Source organism: Hemibagrus wyckioides, linkage group LG07 (genome assembly GCF_019097595.1).
Source record: "Hemibagrus wyckioides isolate EC202008001 linkage group LG07, SWU_Hwy_1.0, whole genome shotgun sequence".
In the NCBI taxonomy this organism is placed as follows: domain Eukaryota; kingdom Metazoa; phylum Chordata; class Actinopteri; order Siluriformes; family Bagridae; genus Hemibagrus; species Hemibagrus wyckioides.
In genome coordinates, this window is record NC_080716.1 from 24,933,843 (window position 1) to 24,960,171 (window position 26,329).

At 35.6% G+C, this 26,329-nt stretch overlaps 1 protein-coding gene across 1 annotated transcript in view; it reads left to right on the forward strand.

The window, feature by feature from the left end:
- The window catches only part of LOC131356506 (basement membrane-specific heparan sulfate proteoglycan core protein-like), a 135,997-nt gene that overhangs the window by 42,463 nt on the left and 67,205 nt on the right, over positions 1 to 26,329 (forward strand). Inside the window, exons 10-12 of the mRNA XM_058395577.1 lie at positions 18,611 to 18,889; positions 22,814 to 23,080; positions 23,552 to 23,824. Coding sequence (XP_058251560.1) covers positions 18,611 to 18,889; positions 22,814 to 23,080; positions 23,552 to 23,824 — 819 coding nt within the window. The remainder of the gene's footprint in view (positions 1 to 18,610; positions 18,890 to 22,813; positions 23,081 to 23,551; positions 23,825 to 26,329) is intronic.

A 26,329-nucleotide genomic window follows, 5' to 3' on the forward strand; every position in this document is an offset into this window, starting at 1 on the left:
CAACACTCACAGGGAGGTAAGAGGTCATCTGGCAGCAGTAAACTGATGCATGTTTTCCTCTGCATTCCAGAACCTGCTGACAAAATTGAGGATGACACTCCCTGCAGCTGCTGTACCCTGCAAGCTTCCTGGGTCCTGCCTCTTTGCTGCTCAGCACTGCCTGGAAATCAGCAGCAGAGAGAACACCATCAACGACAGCACCCTTCACCACCTCTCCACCTCAACTTACCTGAAGGACTTTTAAATTAAAATAACACTTTTTTTTACCAGCCTCATCTCCTGTATGTTTGTGTTCAGCCTGTAGCAGTCACAATGCACTAAATAAATTTGAAAAAAATTATTACAACAGTATTCTTTTAACATTATAACAGCAGATTACTATTAACACCATTATTATAACAGTATACATTTAACATTAATACAACAGTAAACATTTAAATTACTACAAAAGTACACTTAGCAAAATGCTCATAGCAGTTTTAGATTAACAAAATTATTAACCAATATACATTTACCATTATTAAACCAGTATGATTTTAACATTACTGCAGAATGATTTTAACATTATAGCAGTATACTTTTAACATCACTATTACAGCAGCATATTTTCGGTGGTGGACCGGGGTCACTCTGACTAGTCTAATGCTATGTAGACCCCATATGCAGCAAGCTGTGATTCACTGTGTTCTGAAACATTTCTATCATATACAATATTAATGTTTTCAGCAATCTGTGATACATTAGCTCTTCTGTGGGGTCAAAGCAAATGGACAATGAGCCTTGGGCATCCATGACCCTGTTGCTGCTTCACTGGTTGTTCTTTCTAAGTCAACTTTTACCAACATTATTATAGCAGCATACTTTTAATAACATTATTACAGCATACGTGTAACAACATTAAAAAGGCAGTAAACTTTCATCATAATCTCACAGGAATACAGATTTGCCCTCTCAAAAAATAGGGTACAATGTGCCATTAATGCAAAGAAACCTTACAGTATGAATGCTGTAAATATGTACCTGCAGTTCTGCTGTTAGTAAGAGACTCTAAATGTAAACTGTATGGTTAAGTTAGGAGCAGAATGATCTTACTGTGACCCGGTCTTGAGTAACCTCTGTGGGTTGAACCAGAGCTGGTTCAGTAGACTGCTCAGACACTGGGTCTAAATACAAAAAGCCACATTATTATCATCATCATCTATTATTTATGTTCCAGACATAGGGTGATGAAACATGAGGTAGGTAGGTAGATAGATAGATAGATAGATAGATAGATAGATAGATAGATAGATAGATAGATAGATAGATAGATAGATAGATAGATAGATAGATTTCCAGCAGTATCCACAAACACAGGTAATAGATAAAATGTTAAAGGAATTTAACAAAAATACTTAAATACCCAAATTAGGGTACAAAAATAAAACAAAAAATATATCAAATAACAAAATATAAAATATTACAAAATATAGCAGAATATAACAATATAAGAAAATATATCAGAAAAATACTAAATACAGAGATTTAGGAATAAATATGGAGAATTAGATGAAAAACAAGTAATGTGCAAGACAAGTGTTTAAGGTCACAGACCGATTCGATGTGCAAAAACTGTTATGTGCAAAACCTGCGTGTTTATGAGTTCTGTGCAAATCTCAGTGTATTGAGAGTTCTGTATAAACCGGACTGTATTGAGAGGTAAGGGTCAGGCCTTCCACATAAACTCAATTCATTTTGGAGAGAGTTAGACACATAGGAAACAAAAGAAAAGCAGTATTTTAAATTGCATGTATATGTATCGAGTCCACGTGACTTTTATTATGACATTGGTATATTGAGACTTTTACTTTAACATCCTGAGCGCTGTTGTTGTTTCTAACGGAGAAGTGTCCCGTTTTTTTATTCCGGTTTCGTTTTCCCGCTGTTGCAGACGAGGTGAATGTATTTGGGTGATCGTAAGTTTATATCTCATACATTTTATACACCGATCATAGAGACCTAATAGGATATTCACCATTGTGTTATTGAAGATTATTCTGTGTGTGATGCAGTAAATCTCCCGCTGTGTGATCTGTATTCATGTTTAGCGTCATTAAACCTGTTATTGCATATCTTCCAACTGAACTACGTCTATTAATTTATATACTAGTGTACATTATGTCACGTTTATGTTATTAAACTCAGAATTGTTTATTTGTTCATATTATAACAAACTATGATCGCATGATGTAAAGTGATGACTGGCTGTAGATTTAGTTTGAACATTGGGGAGGAGTTGAAGTGTGAATGGGTATGATCTATCTATCTATCTATCTATCTATCTATCTATCTATCTATCTATCTATCTATCTATCTATCTATCTATCTATCGGGCATTTACGAGGATATAATTGTTTCATTAGAACAAATTACACAGGCCATAACGTTGTAATTTATTAAACCTTATTTCTTGTGAGATTTTAAAATGCAATTCAATTCAATTCAATTTCAATTCAGTTTATTTTGTATAGCGCCTTTTACAATGAACATTGTCTCAAAGCAGCTTTACAAAAGAAGAAAACAGAGAAATGGGAGGGGAAAATGAAAAATAATAATAATAAAAAAAAAATAACTAATTAACTAGAAATAAGAATAAATTATTAAATTCTATAATTAGACTATTTTATCCCTAATGAGCAAGCCTGTGGCAACAGTGGCAAGGAAATACTCCCTGGGATGGAAAGGAAGAAACCTTGAGAGGAACCAGGCTCAGAAGGGAACCCATCCTCATAAATAATGTAACTGTAGCTGATTAATGTCCTTTCTACAACAGCAATCAATGACCCATGAGGAACTATTAGGTCATTGTAGTTTCTAAGGTCATTATAAACACTAGTTCTTTGCTGTTACGGGCTGACAGATGAAATGGCAGATCTGTGATGGTGTGAAAGTCCCCAAGTGGCTCTGTCCATGGCTGTCTCCTGGTCCACACAGATCCATCCACAGCATCAGTGGGCACCATCAACCATCATCGAGACTCCGACCAGGGGTAGGGCAGCGGTTGCACTGGAAACTGGCAAACACTGGGAGCTCAGGAGTGGGGTGTATAGCTCGACAGAGAAGGTAGAGAGAGAAAGAGAAAGATATTAAGTTTCTGATCATGTGATGCTTAAAGACAATGTAAATTATGTGTAAAGTGCAGGCAGGGACTCCGGCAAGACTAGCTATGACAGCATAACTAAAAGGGAGAGCCAGAAGGTCACAGACAAGTGCAGACAAGAGATCATCTGAAAACATTTCTGCAAGGCAATTTTCTGTGCACAACTGCAACCTGGGTATCAGTCTAATGGGGAAAAGGGTGAAATCTAAGTGAAAAGAATTGACCTGTATGGGGAAAGCTGCCAAGAGTTGATTAGAGTATATGTTGAGCGCAAACATGGGCTTTGGCCTCTTTAGTGACAGAAGAGTTTCTTTTAAATTCTACAGAGCAAGTAGAGGAAGGACTTGAATTAGCAAATGAACAGAAGACAAAATCCATAGGTGAGTCGTATGCTTGTATTTAGTCAAGTTAAAAATGCAAATTTTCTTCAAGGTTATATTTCCATCATCAACAATCCATGATTGGATAAACACATCGTGCAACAAAATGGACAGACAGTGGCAGTTTTAGGTCTTGGGGTGGGGGGTGTTGGCAGTCTGGGTTGTCAGAGGGTCACATTTGACCCAGAACAAAAGAGACAAAAACTGTGTGTAGTAAATGCTAAAATCTCTATTGCGAGGTTGAGACAATTCTGTGTGTGTGTGTGTGGGAAATTACCTAATTGAATAATATTATTGATATTATAATAATTACCCATTATTACCTATTGTAAACTTTTTTACATTCTAAAATATCTCAAAATGTTGGGTGAACTTTGTAGCCTTGTTGCTATGATCCTAGTTACTGTGGAAGAGTGTGTTAGGGAGGGTTTAAGTGTTCCATCTGTGATATCTGAGACAAGAAGGTGAAAGTAATACAGTGTTTGCAACAGTGTCTTATTTTTACAATTCTAATGCATAAATGTGTTGCTGCTTTTAGAGAAAAATATATACTTGCCAGTCAGACAAAGAGCAGTTTAGAGTTGGGAGCCCATCTCCTACTGGGTCTTAGAGAGCATTCAGCCACTGAACAACACAGTGCTAATTTATATGTTGACATTTTAATTGCACAACTAAATGAACTAATGTTCATAATGTGAACTGTAATATCAATATAAACAGCCTCCTGTGGATGTTTTGAATGTGCACAACAACTAACTAGAAACGTGCAAGGACCAAAGACGTCACTTCTGTAAACCCAGGAATAGCTGTTGAAAGGATCTACTTTTAATCTTTTAAAATAATCTAGTTTTTAACTATAGTTTTTCAACAAAGGAATAATTCACCCAGAGATTAAATATGACAGAAACCTGTACATCCTCGTGTCATTTAATTTATGTGTTTTGCATTATAGGCAGATGAAGACAATGTGTCGTTTCTTGTTGAGGATTGACGCCCATGTGAAGACCTTACAGGACCAGTACCACTGGACACAACTAGATGCTGCAATAATGGTTGAAAAAAAATGAACCGGACATTTATTGAGAGGAGGTGGGAAACACAAATGTCATTCCTGTTGCTGAAACTTTTCGAAAATAGCCCTTCCTATGGACCTCTTCTGTTGTAAGTAAAGGAACGTCTCCTGAGCTGATTTCCATACAATAGCAGTTGATGGTTTTAATGTCGAAGATTTTCCTGAATTTTTTGGTCATTTACCATTTACAGTCAGTTGATATATTTTGTTTAAGGCCGATAAAGCCATAGATATGAAAAGATATAACCAAAGCTGTTTGTTATTCATGTTCTGCATACAGAAGCTTTTTCTTTATTCTTTCAGGTTAAGTTTGTCTCCAGTGTAATTACATTGTGGATATTGTGTAGAAAATTGATGCTTCACAAATGTTTGAGTCTCATTTTCATGCATATGGTGTAGCATATGATAAGGATTGGTTTGCATAATGCCAGGAGAGGAACTGGACTAGCAACAAAATGATGTTTGTGCATGTTTCATTAAAATGTACAAAGTCTAATTCAGTGACTGATACTAAACCATTTGTCCTCATTCAGTTTCCGCTTTATTGATTCTTGCTCAACATTTAGATCTTGCTTGTTATTGTATATCCTGTTCTTTCATTGCCTATCCTTTACATGTTTACACTTTTGGCTCATGCTTTTGGTCTGCCTGCTCTTCTAATCATGGAAAAATGTATTTTCACAAAAAGTATAAATATTTTTCTGTACACTGTAAAAAAAATACTATATCAATAAACTGCATTAAACTGATTATTAAACTGATATTTGTGCATGTAATTGTTAAATGTGCATTTTATTCAACTGGAAAATGACTTTTAAATGTTCTCACATGACCACATTTAAGGTACTCAGTTAAGGTACAAAGGGATTGTCATTGAGGTGGTGAATTTAAGGATAAGATTTATACTTTTGTGTAAATATAATATTGCACCTAGAAACATTGTTAAAGAAACAAGGTGTGTTTTGTTACAAATTTTGGTACAAATCACATCCTTAAAGGTACAAACTGCAATGGTATAAATTAGTTTCTTTATATTAAAAACTAGCACTGCCCAACTGGTCCCACCATCTCTCAGGGCAAAAGGTAGGTATTCATCTAGACTCTTCTCTGTTCTGGCACTGAGGTGGTGGAATGAACTTCCCCTAGATGTCCGTACAGCATCTTCAAACGACGTCTTAAGACCTACCTTTTCCTGAAGCACTTAAACTAGCTCTTATCTTTCCCTGTTTATGTATTGTTATATGTTTAATAAAACATAAAAAATTTTAAGCTAATGGAATCCTAAGTCTGTAACCTATTGAACCAGTGTTAATGTTTTCAATGATAGAGACTTAAAGCACTTTGGTATGTCGCTCTGGATAAGAACGTCTGCCAAATGCCAGAAATGTGAATGTAATGTAAATGTTTCATTAAATATACTGCCCCATTGACGATAGTTGAGAGCTTACACTGTGTCATAAAATTGAATTTAACATGTTTTCCCCAACAAAAGTACCTTGGGTTTGCTGAAACTAATTACATCATCGTTTATGGTACACATTCAGTGAGCATTTCACACATTGTTCATCACTGAGCTTTAAAATAGATGATGTGGTGTTGTTTTTCTCAGTAGTGTTAAACGGTGACAAACAGAGAGGAAATGTTTTTGCACTGCTGACCCATCATTTGACTAAAAGATGCACATGTACTGCTTAAAAGGTCTATGAGAGGTCCAGAGGATTTAATAAATAATGAAATAAGAAAAAGACTAGATATTATTACTGTTAATAAAGCACACAGAAATAAACCAAAGATATAATCCTGTCAAGATTCTGTCACCATATACCTTAATAAATAAAAAAGTTTAGATCAGACATCATATACATTTACCCTGACTTACAGTATATTAAAAAAATAAGACAGACACACACACATTATAATATCTCTTTACCTCAGTAAAGCCACATTCACTGCATTGCATATGTTTACTTGCAGTACTGTGCAGAGCCAGTAGGACACACAGCACAGTTGAGCTCAGATGTACAGACACTAAATTATGAACGTTAAAGTTTTTATAAATGATGGCAGTAATGGCATTTTAAGAGAAACGTGTAAACAAACCATTTTCAACTTCACAGTTTCAGTGTAGAACTCAAGAGTGTCAGCAGATCATCTTCCTGAAACAGTAAAATATGACTGTTTAAATTACACAAAGGCCCCAGTATGTTCCTGTCATACCTAATAATCTGTTCTTGTTGTCTGTTAAGCTGTAAATTCAGTCCTGCTGCTGATCCTAACACACTTCTACTGATGTAGTATTTCTTCTGCTGTGGGTCTAGTGAAGCCCCTGGTTAAAACATGAAATGTGGTTTGGTTTTTCTAGATGAACAGTGTGGCTTTAACCAGTGAAAAATGAGGAACTGCCCTGTCATACACATTCTTTCTTATCTTACACTTCCAGTACTCAATAAGATAAGTTAATAATAAAAGAAGAATATAATGTTAGATGTCAGTGTAGCCTGTACAGTATCTTAAAATATGACACATTACTCTGTGCCATAAAATGCATCTAAACACAAAGAGCTCAGAATAGAAATAAAGTTGAAACGTGTCCATACCATCCACAGGCAGTGAGAAGAATTCATCAGAAACTGAAGCAAGTACAGTGTTGTACTCACCTAAACTGGACATTTTATTTGCTAGTTTATTGAAAATTCTTAACAGTAATCAAGACACAAAATGGAGGAGAATCCTGAAACTCAGTGGAGATTCAGTGCCACTGTGACCTTCAGCAGCAACAAGAATCTGTGGATCTCACAAATTCCCTCCATAATCAAAATAGCACATGTTTTCTTTTGTCTCTTTATATCCTGATGAGTCTCATCCTTCTTGAATTCTTGTAGAATTTACCAGTGCAGTAGATTGGGTTTCCTGTTCCTGTGTAAATCTGGTTTGTTTGTTTGTTTTTTGGGCCTGCTGTTTTATTTGGATTATAGATCTGCTTTCTCTGATGCTGCCTTCCTGTATGTTGACCTCTGCTTTGAATTATAATGAAGCTTATTGGTTTGCACTTGACAAGTGAGTTCATTCATTTGTTTCCTGTTTCATCGGAAACAGACAGATAACACACACAGACAACAATATACAGAACACATGATCGTGAATTAAACAATATATTCGCTCCCTTAGAGAAAGCTTAAAATGAATTTTAACAATTAATTTCAGGCCCTGGACGAACAGCTCTAACAGTAAAACTAGTGATCTTCATGAACCTTAGACTAAAAAAAAAAACAGCATATCAAGTCTTTTCTGATTGCTTACATGCTGATCAGTTGCTGTTATTAGTGTCAGCAACACCTAAACTTTTTAGTCCCTTATACAGAAACCACAACAGCGCTCTCTCTCTCTCTCTCTCTCTCTCTCTCATGCACCACATGTGCTCTCTATACTTCCTCTTTCAACACTTATTGTTTTTAGAGCCCCCTGCATTTGCCTATGTTGAGAAATACTTCTTACCCCATTGCTATAATGCACATTATGAATGAAAATATATTGTGATGATGGTGATAATGTGTTCCTTATAATGAATCCTAATAATGGTCTAAGCATGAACCCCCCCTCCCCCCCAACTCTCTGAGGTCTGATTGGTGTTTAAGAGCACAGGAAGTGTTGAGGCATTAACACAGACACTTGTCTTTCAGTCAGTCAGTCATCAGTAGGACAGGATGGAGCTCCGTCCACTCTGTGTGATGTTCTGTGAGTAAATGTTTTCTGTGAGTTTTCATTAGCGGTGAATTAAGTTTAGATTTAACCAAAAGAGAATCCTGATATCTGGTTCTGTGTGATTATTCGAATTGGTTGTAGTTAAAGTTTGAGATTGAATTTAGTGTGAAAAGTACATTTAGCTTTTTGTGGTATTTTTACATTTGTCCAAATTGATTTTATGAGTAAAATATTTAATTGTCATTAAACAAACACTGTTTTCAGCAATTACTTCCTGGTGTCTCTCACATGGGCAGAACATTACAGCTGATGATTGTAACTGCTGTCATACATTCCTAGACAGTATTTATTTGGGATTTTACAATGTATACTTTATCGTACATTACTTTGGAGATTTTTGCCCTCTGTCATCTGTAAATGGAAGAAATATACTCTTGTAGATTAGATTATTATAAAACACTGCAGCATGTGGGAGGAGACTGTGCCAAGCAAAGAGGAAATCAAGTGACCGTTACTAAATGAATGATATTTATATTAATATACATGGCACTGTGTTTAATAACAGAAAAGAATAGATGATGCTTTAAATATATGTGGGTTTAAGTAAACAGGAATCAAACAGGACAAGAATTAATAGTAAAAGAATCTGCTTTGGCTTGGTAACAGTAAACCTCCTTCACAGTGGAACACATCACACCACACTGCTGTTCATTATTTTCCAATAACCGAACACCACCAAGTGTTTTATAGCTTATTTAACCGTAACCAGAAACTAAGTTCTGTTTCTCTCTCTACCTTTAGTGCTGACTGGATTCATCCACTCTACACAAACAGGTGATTTATCTACATTTCATTTATTGGTGTTTTTTATTTGCCTCTAATTAGTTTAATAAAAAGTGACACATGCATTGTTAAATTGAGACCAGTGGAATGTAATGAATCTATCTGATGTGTCAAAGACCATGTAAATGTGTGTGTGTGTGTGTGTGTGGTGTTAAAAAAAGTGCTGAATAGGCTTGAAAAATGACTTTACCTATTATAAATGCTATGTTTATGAATGTCATTAAAATGTTTTTGTGCAGTTAGCTCTAGTTGAGATGCCATGAGGTCACTGTCACAGTGAGATCATAGTTTCCTCTTGTTTAGTCTTAGGGCGTTTTCACACCTGACTGGTTTGAAGCGTTTGTTTCAGAACCGCTGCCTTTTCTCCCTTGGTTCTGTTAATTTAGAGAAATACCCAAACTTAAATTGTACTCAGATCCACATAAAAACATCACGAATAACAGGTTAATGTGTCTGAGAGATCTTTTGGTGAAACAATTCAAAAAGAAATCATGGCTCTTCATTATCATGAATCAAAACAAAACACAAGTGGTAATGTAAACAAAGCAAACACATGAAAACACAAGTGGACATGACCACTGTAGTGCTGCAGGATGTAAGCAGAGAGAGAGAGAGAGAGAGAGAGAGAGAGAGAGAGCTTTTCAGTCTCATGTATGTAGTGAAGGAGCTTTAATGGGAAAAACAGAGGCAAGAATATGTCTCAGATTAATTCACATTGTTGTTTTCGATTAGCAATGTGGCTTCTACTATTACTACTGTAAGCTATGGATAGTGTCTATGACTTTTTGGATATCTGAATATAAACACTTGCCCCCTGCCTCTAACAGCATGGTACATTTTGTTGCACATAATTGTTGAGCAACTTGACATTTTCTTCATTTGAGTGCATTATCTGTAGAGACATACTGTATTTAATTAAAACACCAGCATTTCAGTAATTTGATAAAGAGTGGATTTTGAGCTTGACTAATTTGGAAGAAAAACTATTGATCAACTATTATTGATTTTGAAGATTTGCTTCAGACTAATCAGTTATATACAGTTGTGCTCAAAAGTTTGCATACCCTGAAAGAAATTGTTAAACATTGCCATTTATTTGGAAAATATGACTGATAATGCAAAAGATGTTCTTCTTATTTAAGAATAATGGCCATGTGAAGTCAGTTATAACATAGATGTTTGATTCCATTTAAAAACCTAATGATAACTGAAATCACTCAAACAACCCAGATCAAAATTTTACTTAAATGTTTGGCCACATCATAAACACACAGGTTGACAAACTGTGACTCGTTGTAATTGTAATCAGTGTCTGTGCATAAATAGTCAGTGAGTTTCTCAGATCATGAGGTGATGTACTGACTTTTCTGGATACTGCAAAGACAAAAGAACTGCCAACGGACCTGTGTAATAAGGTAGTTAAACTTTGTAAAGCGGGAAAAGTATATTAAAAGATCTTGAATAAAATCTTAAGACCAGCAGAAACATTAGGGGAAGTATTTGCATTTTGTTCTGGTGGATCGTAACCAGCATGGGCATAGCTAGGCCATTTTTAGGGGAGCTTTAGCCCGTATTTGGCTTGTTCAGTACTCAAATGCAAATGCACTGTATTCTATGCAATACAGTGGAATGCTACAATAAGTTTACCATCCTACCCTTTTAGTCAAACCTTTATTTTATTTTATATATTTATTCTTATTGTTTACTATTATACCGTCATTGGGGGCTGATCCCCCCCTTAAATGAAAATCCTAGAATTGTCCCTGGTAACCAGGTTGTAAGTGCTGTTTAAAAATGCCAAAAGAAGAAAACAAGAGCAAGAGCCAAAAAAACAGATCAGGCAATTTATTTAATTTATTTATTTAAACTTAATCAGGCTGTTCATCAACTGTTCAAAAGTTTAAGACCAGCCTTAAAAAGTTCAAATCTGCACAGAAATATGGCTTTGCAGATGGACCGGACCCATCCTTCATTTATATGGTGGCATTACTCTTGTTGTAACTGGATGATTAATTTTATTTGACTTGGTTTGTGTTGGCTTGCTTTTTTATATTTAATTAATAAGAAAAAAATAAAATGACAGATTTTCTGTCAAATGTTCTGAACAGCATTCTTTCACTCTGATCTAATGAGGACTAGAATGAGGATGTGTTTTCATAGAGACTAGATACATATATTTATGGAAATTTTGAACTACACTTAGAGCCATACACAACATTTTAGAAAACATGTAAGATATCACTCCCTCCAGGAAATACATGACACCGTAGTTTTAGTTACTGATGGATTTAATCTTCACTTATTGCACGGTCAAATCCACCTTCAAACTATAAAAATGTACAAAAATACACATCATCAACACACGTTTGTTTGACAGACAGTGAACTGAATATACATATACACAATGAAAATAAAGATAAATAAACATATCTCCCTAACTGCACATAACCAAGAGGGAATGAGTTCACTTGACAAAGAAAACCAAAAAATCCTACAAAATAGCTTCTCTTCACTTGCAGTGACTTAACTTCACTTGAGAACTTTTAGAATTTAACATTTAACTTATTCACCCATTTCACATGGTTCTTAGCAGCGAAGCGTGTGGCTTTTGAGAGTGGTATACACCGTGGTGAGGAATATACCAGACGGGCTCATTATTGAGTTCCTCATCTGTGACCTTTTCTGCTTCACCACAGCTTGATAATGTCTTTCATGAAGTTCACATAGTCTGTGTGATATTTCTGATCTCTCTTAAACTTTCGCTCCAGGCACATTAGACACTAAATGGCACGTCTGATTATTTGGTAGCATATAGTGCACTTCTCTTTTAAGCTGAGCCGTTACTTTTGGTTCAGACGTCACTTGTCTTACAATGATGCAATGACTTACTCTAATTGCATCACCATAGTGTTCATACTGGTCACTATAGCTCACAATACTCCAAAGGGCTGACTTTCTTCACAACAGACAACATCTCTGGGCATCAGAGCTTGTGGGCAGTTACACCCAATCAGCAAACCAATTTCACATTCCATTCATGGAGCAATATGTTCTGCATGATGCTCCAAATGAGGCCATGCTTTGGCAATCTCTGGAGTTGGGATGTGTGTTCGATTTGCAGGGATGAATTCCTGAGTGTAAACTGTTGGCACAGTGATCTTCTTGGATGACCCTCGTATTTTAAGCTCTCGAGTCTTCTACATGGTACAATTGTCCCCTTTGATGACATTGTAGAGAGTTTTGACTTTACTTGTTCTGTTTCCATATCTAGAGCATCTGCCACTTTTTCAAGAATGAATTAAGTGTCTCTTAGTTGCGCTGATTGCAGTATCCTATCCTTGTTGCAACTTGTCTCCTTGGACTGTTCTCCTTTATATTCTTGTTTTGAGCGGTCTTTGTGTAAGCATGTGGGGTGGCGTTTAGAGCAGGTGTCACAGACCATCTGGTTGCTACAGCTTTTGGATTGATGGCCAAGACTCAAACAGTCAGAGCAAAATTTCTCACTTTGAATAAATTTAACTCTGTCAGTAACTAGTTTTCCAAGTAATTTACGGCACATTAAGGCATGACTGTTTCTTACAAAACACACGTGACTATGGCTTTGTCAGCAGTGTTCTTTGTAAATGTTTCAGCACTTACAGTTTGGCTCTTAGGCACCACTGCGTTCTGGTACTTGGTCTTTATCTTATCACTCTGTCACAAGGCATGGTGTGATGTTATGGGATTGCAAGCGATGTTAGCCTCTATTGTCTTGAAACCTGCCATGTTCCATTTGGTATTGTGTGTCCTTTCGGTTCCATCTGGTGCTTAACCAGTCAGGTAACTTGGCAGTAAGCTTTTGATTCTCGATACCATCATCAAGAACATGTAAACTCTCATTGTGAGCCATGCCACGTTCACAGCTGCATAAGAAATCTACAAATTTTCTTAAATCAGCACTCTGTCTTGCTGCAATTTTTGGCCAGGCATGTGGTTTGTTGATTACAAAGGGATGGCCATAACGCTCATTCAGTAGGTTCCATGCTGCAGTATATGAATCTTCTGAACCCTTCTGCACATACAAAAAAAGAAAAACACAGAAAAAATAGCAAGGCATGCACAGAGCTGCTGGAAAGGCTGCCACTCACGGCGGTGCCAGAAGTAAAGTGAATTAAAATTTAGAAGTAAACTTACATCTAAATCAGCAGATCACCGCTTTCACACATAATACTACATATGAAATTATGCAGCTCCATCATAACTGTATATACAGGGGTTGTACAATGAAACTAAAACACTGGCCAATATAGTGCTGGAGTTGTGGTGTTGGTATGGTGTTGTGGCCAATGTTCACTGATTTCACATCTGTACATAAAATATTGTAATCCACACAACATTAAGAGAGACATAACCGATTTAAAAGAGGGACAAATTGTTGCTGTGTGCATCTGTGACCATTACAGTCTTTGTGTGAATCGAGAGTCACTGTATCCAGGGTAATGTCGGCATACCACCATGAAGGATGAACCACATCCAACAAAATAACTGTCGACACAAGAGGAAGCTGTTCGAAAGGGATTTCTGGGTATCCAAAAACAAAATCACAGCTGCCCAACTCACTACAGAGTTAAATGTTCACCTCAACTCTCATGTTTACACCAAAACTGTTCATCAAGAGCTTCACAGTGTCAGTATTCATGGTCAAAGCTATAGCTAAACCTTTGGTCAATCAAGCCAGTGCCAAATATTGGTTTCAGTGGTGCCAGCAGGGCAAATCTCTGGCTTTAGACAATATAAAACATGTATGGTTCTTTGATGGGTCCACCTTCACTGTCATTTAGACATCCAGTGAGTTACGGTGTGGAGAAGCCACAAAGAAGTGTAATTTCAGGACTGTTACATGCACAGAGTGAAGCACAGGGGTAGATCAGTGATGGTTTGGGAGCAATATCATGGCATTCCCTATGCCCATCTCTCATGGCCTGCACAGTCACCGGTTCTGAATGTTATTGAGCTACTTTGGAGGAGTGAGTCAAGAAACATTTTTCTCCACCAGCATCACATGGTGACCTGGCCAGTGCTCTGTAAGAGGAATGTCTGAAGATGTCTCTGGACACTTGTTCCTGTAGGCCATCTGTATCTCTCTGGCCACTTGTAGTCTGCAGGACTTGTATCTGTCATTAATAAGATGAACTGATGTTGTATTAGTTGCAAAAAGAGGCCCTGCACTATAGTAATAAATTATTGTGTATCTAAAACCAGGTTTTTCAGTTTCATTGTACAACCCCTGTAGGCTACTTGATCATGAGAATGGTTTATTTCTTTAGTTGTTCAGTTGTGGGTTGGCTAACTTTTGATATTTATTGCTCCAAAAACTATCTGCAGTTTACAATATCGTCGTTTAATCCCCTTGCTTTCAGAAATAGTATTTCATTATATTACATCTGCATCATTTCACACATTTACAGATGAGGCATTATGATGGACTTTATGTGAATAAGGTACACAAGGAGCTACAAAATGTTTCTTAGACCTTTTGCTGAGTATGTAGAGAGTTCTACTGTGTTCGTATAATTTTAGTGATATCTGTGTTTTTTTAATGTTTTATGTGGTGTGTGTACGTGTGTGCTTGTTTTAATGATCTTTAGGTAAAATATGAAGGCATAACATTTTACACGTCTTCTAGTACAGATTTGATGTGTAGTGTTGCATTTTGTTGTTCCTCATTTTTTATCATATTCACCCATAAAAATGAATTAGTCTACAGAAGAGAGATAATGAAGGTCTGCATAATCACACAGCAGTTATTGTTTGACCTTCACTCTGATCACACTGAAGATTTAAATGTAATATCCCCATTATATGATATTATAGATGTGATTAGTGTAGTAAAAAGTACTTCACAAACTGAAATGTGTTTTATTTGAAGAGAAAAACTAAACCTGAAATCACATCAAGGCAGAAGATCAAGAATACACAGATTTATTGGAAACACAGCAAACAAATCCAAAACATGAGCCAGAATCGCAGTCAAGGATAATCGGCTGAAAATAATGAATAACCAGAATAGCAAAAGGTAGACCTAAAACAAGCAAACAATGGTCATATACAGAACAAGAAACCACCAGCAAAACAAACAATACTTCACACTGAATGTAACTTACATGATGTATAAATGTCTGTGAATACTGGAAGTAAATAATAGTTTTGGAAATTAAATCATATATAGAGACAATAATGATTTGTACAGTCTTAAACATGTGGTGGTTATGAAGTCTGATATACAGATGATATCCAAAATTTATGGGTGTATTTTATGTAATAAAATAATTATAATAGGATAGTAAATATAATGGGATGAATTCGGGTGTATTGAAAGAGTTAAACCTCGCATTATTTATTTTCCGGCTCAGTAAGTCATTGTAATGACTTATGATATCGAGGACTGACATTTGAAGTGATAGGAACTTCATACATGTGATGTCATAAGGGGTGGGGTCAGAATTTTTGTGGTTATTTATTATTTCATTTAACCTTTATTTAACCAGATAAGGTCTTGTTGAGACTAATCCCTTAATCCCTCAATTGAGACATGAGGCAGCATGCAAAGTTTCACCAAGTGAGTTATACAATAGAGTTAGCATAGCATTGTAGCTTCCAGAAAAAACTGACCTAAATATTTTGTTAATGGAGAGAGGAAGAATGAAGGGATGTAATAGATGCATGAATGGATACATAAAACATCCAAAAACTCAATTAGGCATTATATGTGCATTAAAGAATGTTTTTATTAAATGTCTAAATGAACAGGTGATTAAGGTAGACTGGGAAATACAGAATGTTACTTAGACCTCCTACTGTGTATGCAGAGATTTCTACTGAGAATACTGTGTTCATATAATTTCAATGATGTTGTTACAATGCCTGAGGTAGGGGTTGTGTTGTGTGTCCTGTCCTGTGTGGGTGTGTTTAGTCCTTCAGGTAAGTCCACTCCGTACTCCAGCCCGGGCTTTCCTGATATTCCAGCTACTTACACCACAAGTCAGTAATGGTGACAGTATAAAGCTGGGCTGGAAGCCAGTAGCAACAGCTTCAGTGCTCACTTGGCATGTTGTGGTTGTGTTGTGTGAGATTCTGTTTTGTGTTTTTGCTTCAGTCTTTCTGGTATTGATCATTGCCTGCCTTGATTACGAGTCTGATCTGTTCTGTTTTGCTTTTGGTTGCTTCAATTGTATAAAGTCTTTGCTTGTGTTTGTAAATATTTATGCACTGTATATATCACTGGTAGTAGAGGTGTGACTGGCATTTTTGTTGGGGAGTGTGGGGTTAGTCCCTAATCCACAGTGTTTCTGCTTATGTTGGCATTGGTCCACCCTGAAACCTTCCCTGTTCACTGTGCTGTACATACCACTACATTACAATATATCAAACTTATTTCACTGCTGTCTTATGGTTGTGTAATATTAAATTCATATTATTCATATATTAATTATATTTACATATTTATATTATTATTTTCTTGTTCCCTTGCTGACATTCAATGTTCTGAAAGATGAATAATTGGGAAAAAAGGATAGCAAAACACTGTAATTTAGACATGAATCAATAGATAAAAAGACCTCAGTTTGTCAGAACAGAACTTTGATCAATTTTACCATTGAGTCAATATTCTAAACTGTGATTTACATTTATAATAATAATAATAATAATAATAATAGTCTCTTCTTCTTCTTTTTTTTAAACAGTGAGTCCCAAACCTGTGGTGATTATAAAGCCTGATAAACAGGTGTTCAGTGGAGAGACTGTGACATTCAGCTGTAATGTACAGAGTACAGAAGACACTGAGTGGACATACACCTGGAATAAGAATGATTACACAGTGAACCCATACAAACAAACACAGGAGATCAGCATCAGCTCAGTTACAGTCTCTGACAGTGGTACATACACCTGCAGAGGGAAGAACAGTGACTCTCAGTTCTGGGACAGTGATCCTGTTACACTCACTGTATCAGGTGTGTCTGTGACTTTTTCCTTTTTATTTTTTGTTATTACTTATACTATTGCATTTTATTATATGTAATATATATGAGTAATTTAAGATTTGTTCCAGATATTTTTTATCGTACAAAACTGTAATTGATTCTCATCATAACAACTTTAGAGCTTCCTCCTGTCTGTTTACTTTCAATTTTCACTTTTCTGTCTTAAAGCCTTGAATTTCCTTCATTTCTGGTCAACCAGTCTGACTGGGGGAACATTATTTTGCCTTTGATTTTATTTAAAATTGTTAGAAAATAATTGATACAGTGAGGGACAAAATTATTTGAACCCCTGCTGATTTTGTACGTTTGCCCAGTGACAAAGAAATGATCAGTCTATAATTTTAATGGTAGGTTTATCTGAACAGCGAGAGGCAGAATAACAACAACAAAATCCAGAAAGACGCATTTCAGAAAAGTCTTTCTGGATTTTGTTGTTGTTATTCTGCCTCTCACTGTTCAAATACACCGACCATTAAAATTACAGAGACAAAAAATGCTTGATTTTGTAATTAGTGCAGTAAAGATTGCATTACTCCTGAACTGTCCGTTTCTTTTCTAACAGAAAAACCTAAACCTGAACTCACAACATTCTAAAATGTAAACATTATAAGATGTGTAAATGTGTAAAAATAATAGGACAAATTCAGTGAAAGTGTTTGATAGAAATGACATGACTTCTTGTATGTGATGACATATGGGTTGTGGTCAGAATCCAAGAGGAAATTTTATTGATTATTTCATTTAACCTTTATTTAACCTGGTAAAGACTCATTGACATTCCCTTTTTCAAGAGAGACCTGGGCAAGAAGGAAGCATGCCAAAATTTCAACAACAAAAAAAAAAACAGACAAGCAATTGTTCAGAAGAGTTAGTATAGCGTCATAGTATCCCAAAACATTGACCTCAAAAAGAAGTAGAAAAATTACACACACCTTATGTAGTTATTTTCTTTTAAATGTGATTCCAAAGACATTTTACACGGTCACAAAATAAGCATAAATTTAGTTCAAATCATGTTCTAATTTAAGCATTTTCAATATTGTAAAAATTGGTAGATAATTTGGAACAGCTCAGTGTTCAGGTTGTGACAGGAAAAGTGAAGGGATATGATGGATGCATGAAACACCCCACAGCTCTGGTTAAATAAGGCATTGATGGATCAAATGTGAATTAAATACTGTTTTATATTAAATGTGTAAATAAGCAGATGATTAAGGTAAGGACAAGAAGACATATAATTATACAAGTGTTAGTATCACTTTGTAGCTTCCAGAAAAAAACTGACCTAAAAATTTTTTTAGATCATGTGATTGAATAAAAAAATATATAATTTTTTTTTTTTTTAAATAAGTTGTTTAGCCTCATCACAGAGAAAGTGATAATGTTTCACTGTAAAGTGATTAGTGTAGTAAAGACTCCTTCACATCCTGAACTGTTTCATTTCTAACAGAAAAACCTAAACCTGAACTCACATCAAGCCTTAAAGGAGCTGTACTGACAGGAAACTCAGTGACTCTGTACTGTACACTGAAGCTACAGTCTGCTGGATGGAAGTTTTACTGGTCCAAACACACACAGAGCTATTGGACTGAAATGAAGCCAGAATCATTCTCCTACACCATCAGTTCAGTTAGTGTCTCTGATGGAGGTCGGTACAGGTGCAGAGCTGGAAGAGGAAACCCAGTCTACTACACACACTACAGTGATGCACTCCAACTATCTGTTATTGGTGAGTAAGAGACTTTCAGATAAGTGATTCTGCTCAACACTGAACATATAAACAACATCTGGACAGAATTACAATACAGCAACTATTGGGAAGCAAGTGGCACAACATTAGTTTAGCTTTGGTAGAAAATGTCACCAAAATCTGTAAAAAGTCTTTTAACAAGCTGCTCAGAGACTGTAAAAGGGGTTAAAAAAGTTACTGCTTCAGAAACATCAAAATGTTCGAGTTGAGATCTGCCTGAGTGTGAATGAGTGAAGAGGATGAAGGTTGAACTTTTATACTGGACCACAGAATCTGACAGAATGAGAGAGATTAGAGAGTGAGTGTGTATGTTACAGACCCTGGTCAGAAGGGCAGGAAGACAGATTACTAGCTCTGTTAAAACAGGAGAAAAGAAAGAGATGAGAGAAACATGTCTGCACTTCACCAGGTTCCCCAGCGGGTATCTGTCAGGAACGAATAGGACCCAAATACAAAATGCGACATGAGCAAGAGAAGAGTCTTTAATGTAGAGAGGAGGAACAGGGATGCAGCCAAAACAAACACCCGACAAATTCCCACACAAATATGTGGCAATGGTGAAGCATGCAGCAGCAAAATCACAGAAAACGAGAAATCAGAATAAACAGTACTGCAGACGGAAAACACTGAGAAAAAAAGCAAAGTTCTTACAGAGAAAAGGCAACAAATCTGTGCAGAGTAATCAGAAAACAGTGTGAGTGTACAGTCCAAGGTCCAGCCAGGAAACAACAGCAGGGGGAAAATGACAGAGTACAAAGGGCGGGATGAGTCACAGCAATGCAGAGTACAAAGGGCGCGATGAGTCACAGCAATGCAGAGTACAAAGGGTGGGATGAGTCACAGTAATGCAGAGTACAAAGGTGGGATGAGTCACAGCAATGCAGAGTACAAAGGGTGGGATGAGTCACAGCAATGCAGAGTACAAAGGGTGGGATGAGTCACAGCAATGCAGAGTACAAAGGGCGGGATGAGTCACAGCAATGCAGAGTACAAAGGTGGGATGAGTCACAGCAATGCAGAGAGACCATCTGGGGAGGAAGGATAGCGCTGAAGGGAGGTGAACCCGGAAGTGCGCGCCGTGTGAGGTGAAAAGGACGCGCATGCTGACAGTATCTTTATTAAACAGGCATCTTATTAATACTGTTTTAAACAATAAAGCTTTTCTTTTACATTTCTCATAAGCACATACATTAATTAATCTAGAATTAAAACAACTGTTTTAAAACAATAAACTCAACAGTTTTTCTCTTTTTTTTTCTCTTTTTGTCATACATGAGCAAATACACAACGCTGTTATTCACCTGAATTATTTTCCATTTTTATCTACATTTAACATGGAATGCTAATTATATCATTATAAAATAGGAACACAATACACTAATGTGCAGCAGCTTTTGTGGGTGTGATGTTATGTATGAGGAGTTATGTCTAAAAAGTCTAATCAGATTTTACACAATCACTGATTTCTATCATTATTAATATTTTATCTATTTTTTTTGTTCCCTTATTGACATTTAGTGTTCTGAAAGATGAATAATCGGGAAAACAACATAGCAAAAATGCTGTACACATGATTCATTGGTTAAAAAAATCTAAATTTTGAGTCAGTTTTCCAAATTGTGATCTATATTTACTTCATTATTACTGAATGTTAAAATTTTGATTTCCTTTTTTTTTTTTAAAAAAAAAACAGAGAGTCCTAAACCTGTGGTGATTATAAAGCCTGATAAGCAGGTGTTCAGTGGAGAGACTGTGACTTTCAGATGTGACATAAAGAGTGCAATAGACACTAAGTGGACATACACCTGGAATAAGAAAGATTACACAGAAACACAGGAGTTCATCAGATCAGTTACAGTCTCTGACAGTGGTACATACACCTGCAGAGGGAACATCAGTGATTCTCAGTTCTCAGAGGACAGTGATCCTGTTACACTCACTGTATCAGGTGAGTTTATCCTATTAATTAATTAATTAATTAATTAAACCTTTGTTTTTTATTATATGTAAAATGGAGAAATGTAGAAATGTAAATAAGTAGGACCTGGACAAGAAGCCAGCATGCTTTAACAAGCAAAAGAGAGATACAAAAGAGTTAGCATAGCATCATAGCATCCAGAAAAACTGACCTAATAACAGTGAAGAGAAAAAAAGTGATATGGATATGAAGGATGCATGAGAGAGATTAGAGACCTGCATCATCACACAGTTATTTTCTGACCCTCACTTCAATCACAGTGAATCAATCATGTGTCTAAATAAATAATCTAAAACAGTTTAATCAAGTTGTTTATCCTCATCACAGAGACAGTAATAATGTTTCACTGTAAAGTGATTAGTGTAGTAAAGACTACTTCACATCCTGAACTGTTTCATTTCTAACAGAAAAACCTAAACTTGAAATCACATCAAGCCTTAAAGGAGCTGTACTGACAGGAAACTCAGTGACTCTAAAGTGTACACTGAAGCCACAGTCTGCTGGATGGTTGTTTTACTGGATCAAACCTACACCGAACAATTGGACTGAGACTGAATCAGACTCCTACACCATCAGCTCAGTTAGCGTCTCTGATGGAGGTCAGTATTGGTGCAGAGCTAGAAGCGTAAACCGAGTCTACTACACATCCTACAGTAATGCACTCTCACTAACTGTTACTGGTGAGTAAGAGACTTTCTGCTTTTCTGCACAACACTGAACATTTAAGCAACATTTAAATAGAATATATAGCTAATATCTGTCTTATTCCATCTCCTGTCTGTTTGTGTCCCAGAATGATTGTTTTTAAACACTATTTTTTTTCTTTCATTGATTAAGTGTATCTGTTAATCGTCTAATCAGATTTTATTCACTCAGTTATTTCTATCATTATTATTCTTCCATTAGTTTCTTATTCTCTTGCTGACACTCAATGTTCTGAACGATAAATAATTGGGAAAAACAGGATAGCAAAAAGATTGTACATGAATTTAATGAATCAATAGGTCACATGAACACATGAATCAAAAGACCTACATTTTCAGAACAGTAACTTTATTAATTTTAGCATTGAGTCAGTTTTCTAAATTGTGATCTACATTTAACTTATTAGTAATGATTATTAAAATGATGATTTTACCTTTTTTTTTTTCTTTACAGTGAGTCCCAAACCTGTGGTGAATATTGCGCCTGATAAACAGGTGTTTGTTGGAGGGACTGTGACTTTCAGATGTAACATACAGAGTGAAAAATACACTGTGTGGACATACACCTGGAAGAAGAAAGATTACTCAGTGATCCCATACAGAAAAACACAGGAGTTCATCAGATCAGTTGGAGTCTCTGACAGTGGTACATACACCTGCAGAGGGAAGAGCAGTGACTCTCAGTTCTCAGAGGACAGTGATCCTGTTACACTCACTGTATCAGGTGAGTCTGTGACTTTATCTTATTATTTTTGTTACTACTTATATTATTGCTTCTGTTTTTATTATATATACAAACAAAACTGTAATTAAGTCTCATTATAATGACTTTAGATCTTTCTCCTGTCTGTTTATTTTAATTTTTAATATAGCAGTAAAGATCTGCTTGTTAAAGATGAATAAAGACGTACACTCTAGCAAGAAAATCACAAAGACAAACAATGATTTTCAATACTGACTCTACATTATAGGTCTTTATAAATATAATAGAATAAACTCTGGTATACTGGGAGAGATAAACCTAGCATTATTTATCACACAGCAGTTATTTTCTGACCCTCACTTCAATCACAGTGAATCGATCATGTGTCTAAATAAAACATCTAAAATAATTTAAGCAAGTTGTTTAGCCTCATCACAGAGACAGTAATAATGTTTCACTGTAAAGTGATTAGTGTAGTAAAGACTACTTCACATCCTGAACTGTTTCATTTCTAACAGAAAAACCTAAACCTGAACTCACATCAAGCCTTAAAGGAGCTGCACTGACAGGAAACTCAGTGACTCTGTCCTGTACACTGAAGCCACAGTCTGCTGGATGGAAGTTTTACTGGTCCATACCCACACAGAGCTCTGAGACTGAATCATTCTCCTACACCATCAGTTCAGTTAGTGTCTCTGATGGAGGTCGGTACAGGTGCAGAGCTGGAAGAGGAAACCCAGTCTACTACACACACTACAGTAAAGCACTCTCACTATCTGTTACTGGTGAGAGACTTTCTGTTATTCTGCACAACACTGAACATATAAACAACATTTAAATAGAATATATAGCTAATATCTGTCTTATTCCATCTCCTGTCTGTTTGTGTCCCAGAATGATTGTTTTTAAACACTATTTTTTTCTTTCATTTATTAAGTATATCTGTTAATCGTCTAATCAGATTTTATTCACTCAGTTATTTCTATCATTATTATTCTTCCTTTAGTTTCTTATTCTCTTGCTGACACTCAATGTTCTGAAAGATAAATAATTGGGAAAAACAGGATAGTAAAAAGATTGTACATGACTTTAATGAATCAATAGGTCACATGAACACATGAATCAAAAGACCTACATTTTCAGAACAGTAACTTTATTAATTTTAGCTTTGAGTCAGTTTTCCAAATTGTGATCTACATTTAATTTATTAGTAATTATTAAAATGATGATTTTACCTTTTTTTTTTTTTTTTACAGTGAGTCCCAAACCTGTGGTGAATATTGCGCCTGATAAACAGGTGTTTGTTGGAGAGACTGTGATTTTCAGATGTAACATACAGAGTGAAAAATACACTGTGTGGACATACATCTGGAAGAAGAATGGTTACACACTGAACCCATACAGAAAAACACAGGGGTTCAGCATCAGATCAGTTGGAGTCTCTGACAGTGGTACATACACCTGCAGAGGGAAGAGCAGTGACTCTCAGTTCTCACAGGACAGTGTTCCTGTTACACTCACTGTATCAGGTGAGTCTGTGACTTTATCTTATTATTTTTGTTACTACTTATATTATTGCTTCTGTTTTTATTATATATACAAACAAAACTGTAATTAAGTCTCATTATAATGACTTTAGATATTTCTCCTGTCTGTTTATTTTAATATTTAATTCAGCAGTAAAGATCTGCTTGTTAAAGATGAATAAAGACGTACACTCTAGCAAGAAAATCACAAAGACAAACAATGATTTTCAATACTGACTACATTATACGTCTTTATAAATATAATAGGATAAACTCTGGTATACTGGGAGAGATAAACCTAGCATTATTTATTCTCTGGATTGATAAATAAAAATCATCCATGTGGCATCCTATAAGGGGTGTGGTCAGAATCCAACAGGAAGTTATTTATTATTTTATTTAATCATCATTTAACCAGGTAAAGCCTTCTACTGATCAAAAATCCAAAGAAAGAAAGCATGCAAAGTTTCAAAAAGTAAAACAGACAACAGAGTTAGCATAGCATCATAGCATGCAGAAAAAGTAGACCTAAAAATTTTTGAAGTAGAAAAATATGACACATGAACACACACACATTGTGTAGTTGTTTAAATATGATTCAAAAATTGTTATTTATGATGTTTGTAATGAAATATTAAACTGTCACAAAATAAGCAATTAATATATCAATTAATAAACCTAATTGAAATCATGTTCAGATATTTCTAATTCAAACATTTTCATGATTTTCAGACATGAGTAGATAATTTGGAACAGTTTAGTGTTTAGGTTAATTATGATAGTCTTACATACAATAAGGTGAGATAGGAAAAGTGGATATGATGGATACATGAAATGCCCCACAACTCTGGTTAAATGAGGCAGTGATTGAATATGTGTGTGTTAAATGTGTAAATAAGTAGGTGGTTAAAGTAGAATAGAAATACAAAATGTTACTAAGACCTCTTGGAACTGGCAACACTTTTAATTTTCATTATAATTCTTTTATATAAACATTTTAATTATTTGTATTATCTGCACGGTATTAGACTTAAAGAAATAAAAAAAAAAATCTAAAACAATTTAAGCAAGTTGTTTAGCCTCGTCACAGAGATAGTAAGCTGAAGCTACAGTCTGCTGGATGGAAGTTTTACTGGTCCATACGCACACAGAGTCCGCAGTAGTTTAGCACTAGTTTAGCTTTACAAAATATCAACAAAACCTGTAAAATTCTTTCAACAACCTGCTCAGAGACTGTAAAAGGGGTTTCATAAAGTTACTGCTTCAGAAACATCAAAATGCTGGAGTGGAGACCTGCCTGAGTGTGAATGAGTGAAGATGACGAGGGTCAAACTTTTATACTGGACCACAGAATCTGACAGAATGAGAGAGATTAGAGAGTGAGTGTGTATGTTACAGACCCTGGTCAGAAGGGCAGGAAGACAGATTAAACAGGCATCTTATTAATACTGTTTTAAACAATAAAGCTTTCCTTTTACATTTCTCATAAAGCACATAAATGAATTAATCCAGAATTAAAACAATTGCTTTAAAACAATAAAGATAACAGTTTTTCTCTTTTTGATGAAACACTGTCATCTCCATTAAAGTGTCATACATGAGTAAATACACAATACTGTTATTCACCTGAATTATTTTTCATCTACATTTAACATGCAGGGAATGATAATTATATCATTATAATTGTTACACACTTTAAATAAACTCCTTTTCCCGTCATTCTGTGAGATTGATCAGCAGTAAATTACTTAAATGACAATAACTAGATACACAGCCTAGCTAAGTGAGAACATTACAGTAGGACATAAGTAAACTTTTTCATGAGCATGAATAAACTAAACACAAACACCATCAACATCATCACACATCAATGGAAATTATCCTGACAGCACTAGCATATAGAACTTTAGCAGCAAATGGAGCCACACTAACATCCAATACCATCCACCTGGTCCAACTGTCTTATAAAATAAAAATATATCACTAATTTCTGATTAACTTTCACCTCTCTTACAGCTTAACAATCTAAATACCAGATACAGAGTGAGTTTTACACTTTGTCTGTTCGTGTATGTGTATTTTTAAACATTTTACCTGTTAAACAGGAGAAAAGAAAGAGATGGGAGAAACACGTCCGCGCTTCACCAAGTTCCCCAGCAGCGGGTATAAGTGGCGCATGCGCAGTATCACTCATTTACCCGGGATCTCCCTAAATCCTTTGAGGAGCTATAGTCAGCTTCAAAATAAAAGTCCCACACAGTGACAATACAAAAGCTTATTTTTAAAATAAACAATCACAACAAAATTAGATAAAATTAAATGAATATGAAATCACTGCCAAAGAAATTAAGAAAAATAAACACAAAACACTATACACAAATATGGACCTTTTGTGGGTGTCACATGTATGAGGAGTTATGTCTAAAAATTCTAATCTGATTTCACTGATTCATTGATTTCTATCATTATTAATATTTTATCTATATTTTTGTTCCCTTGTTGATATTC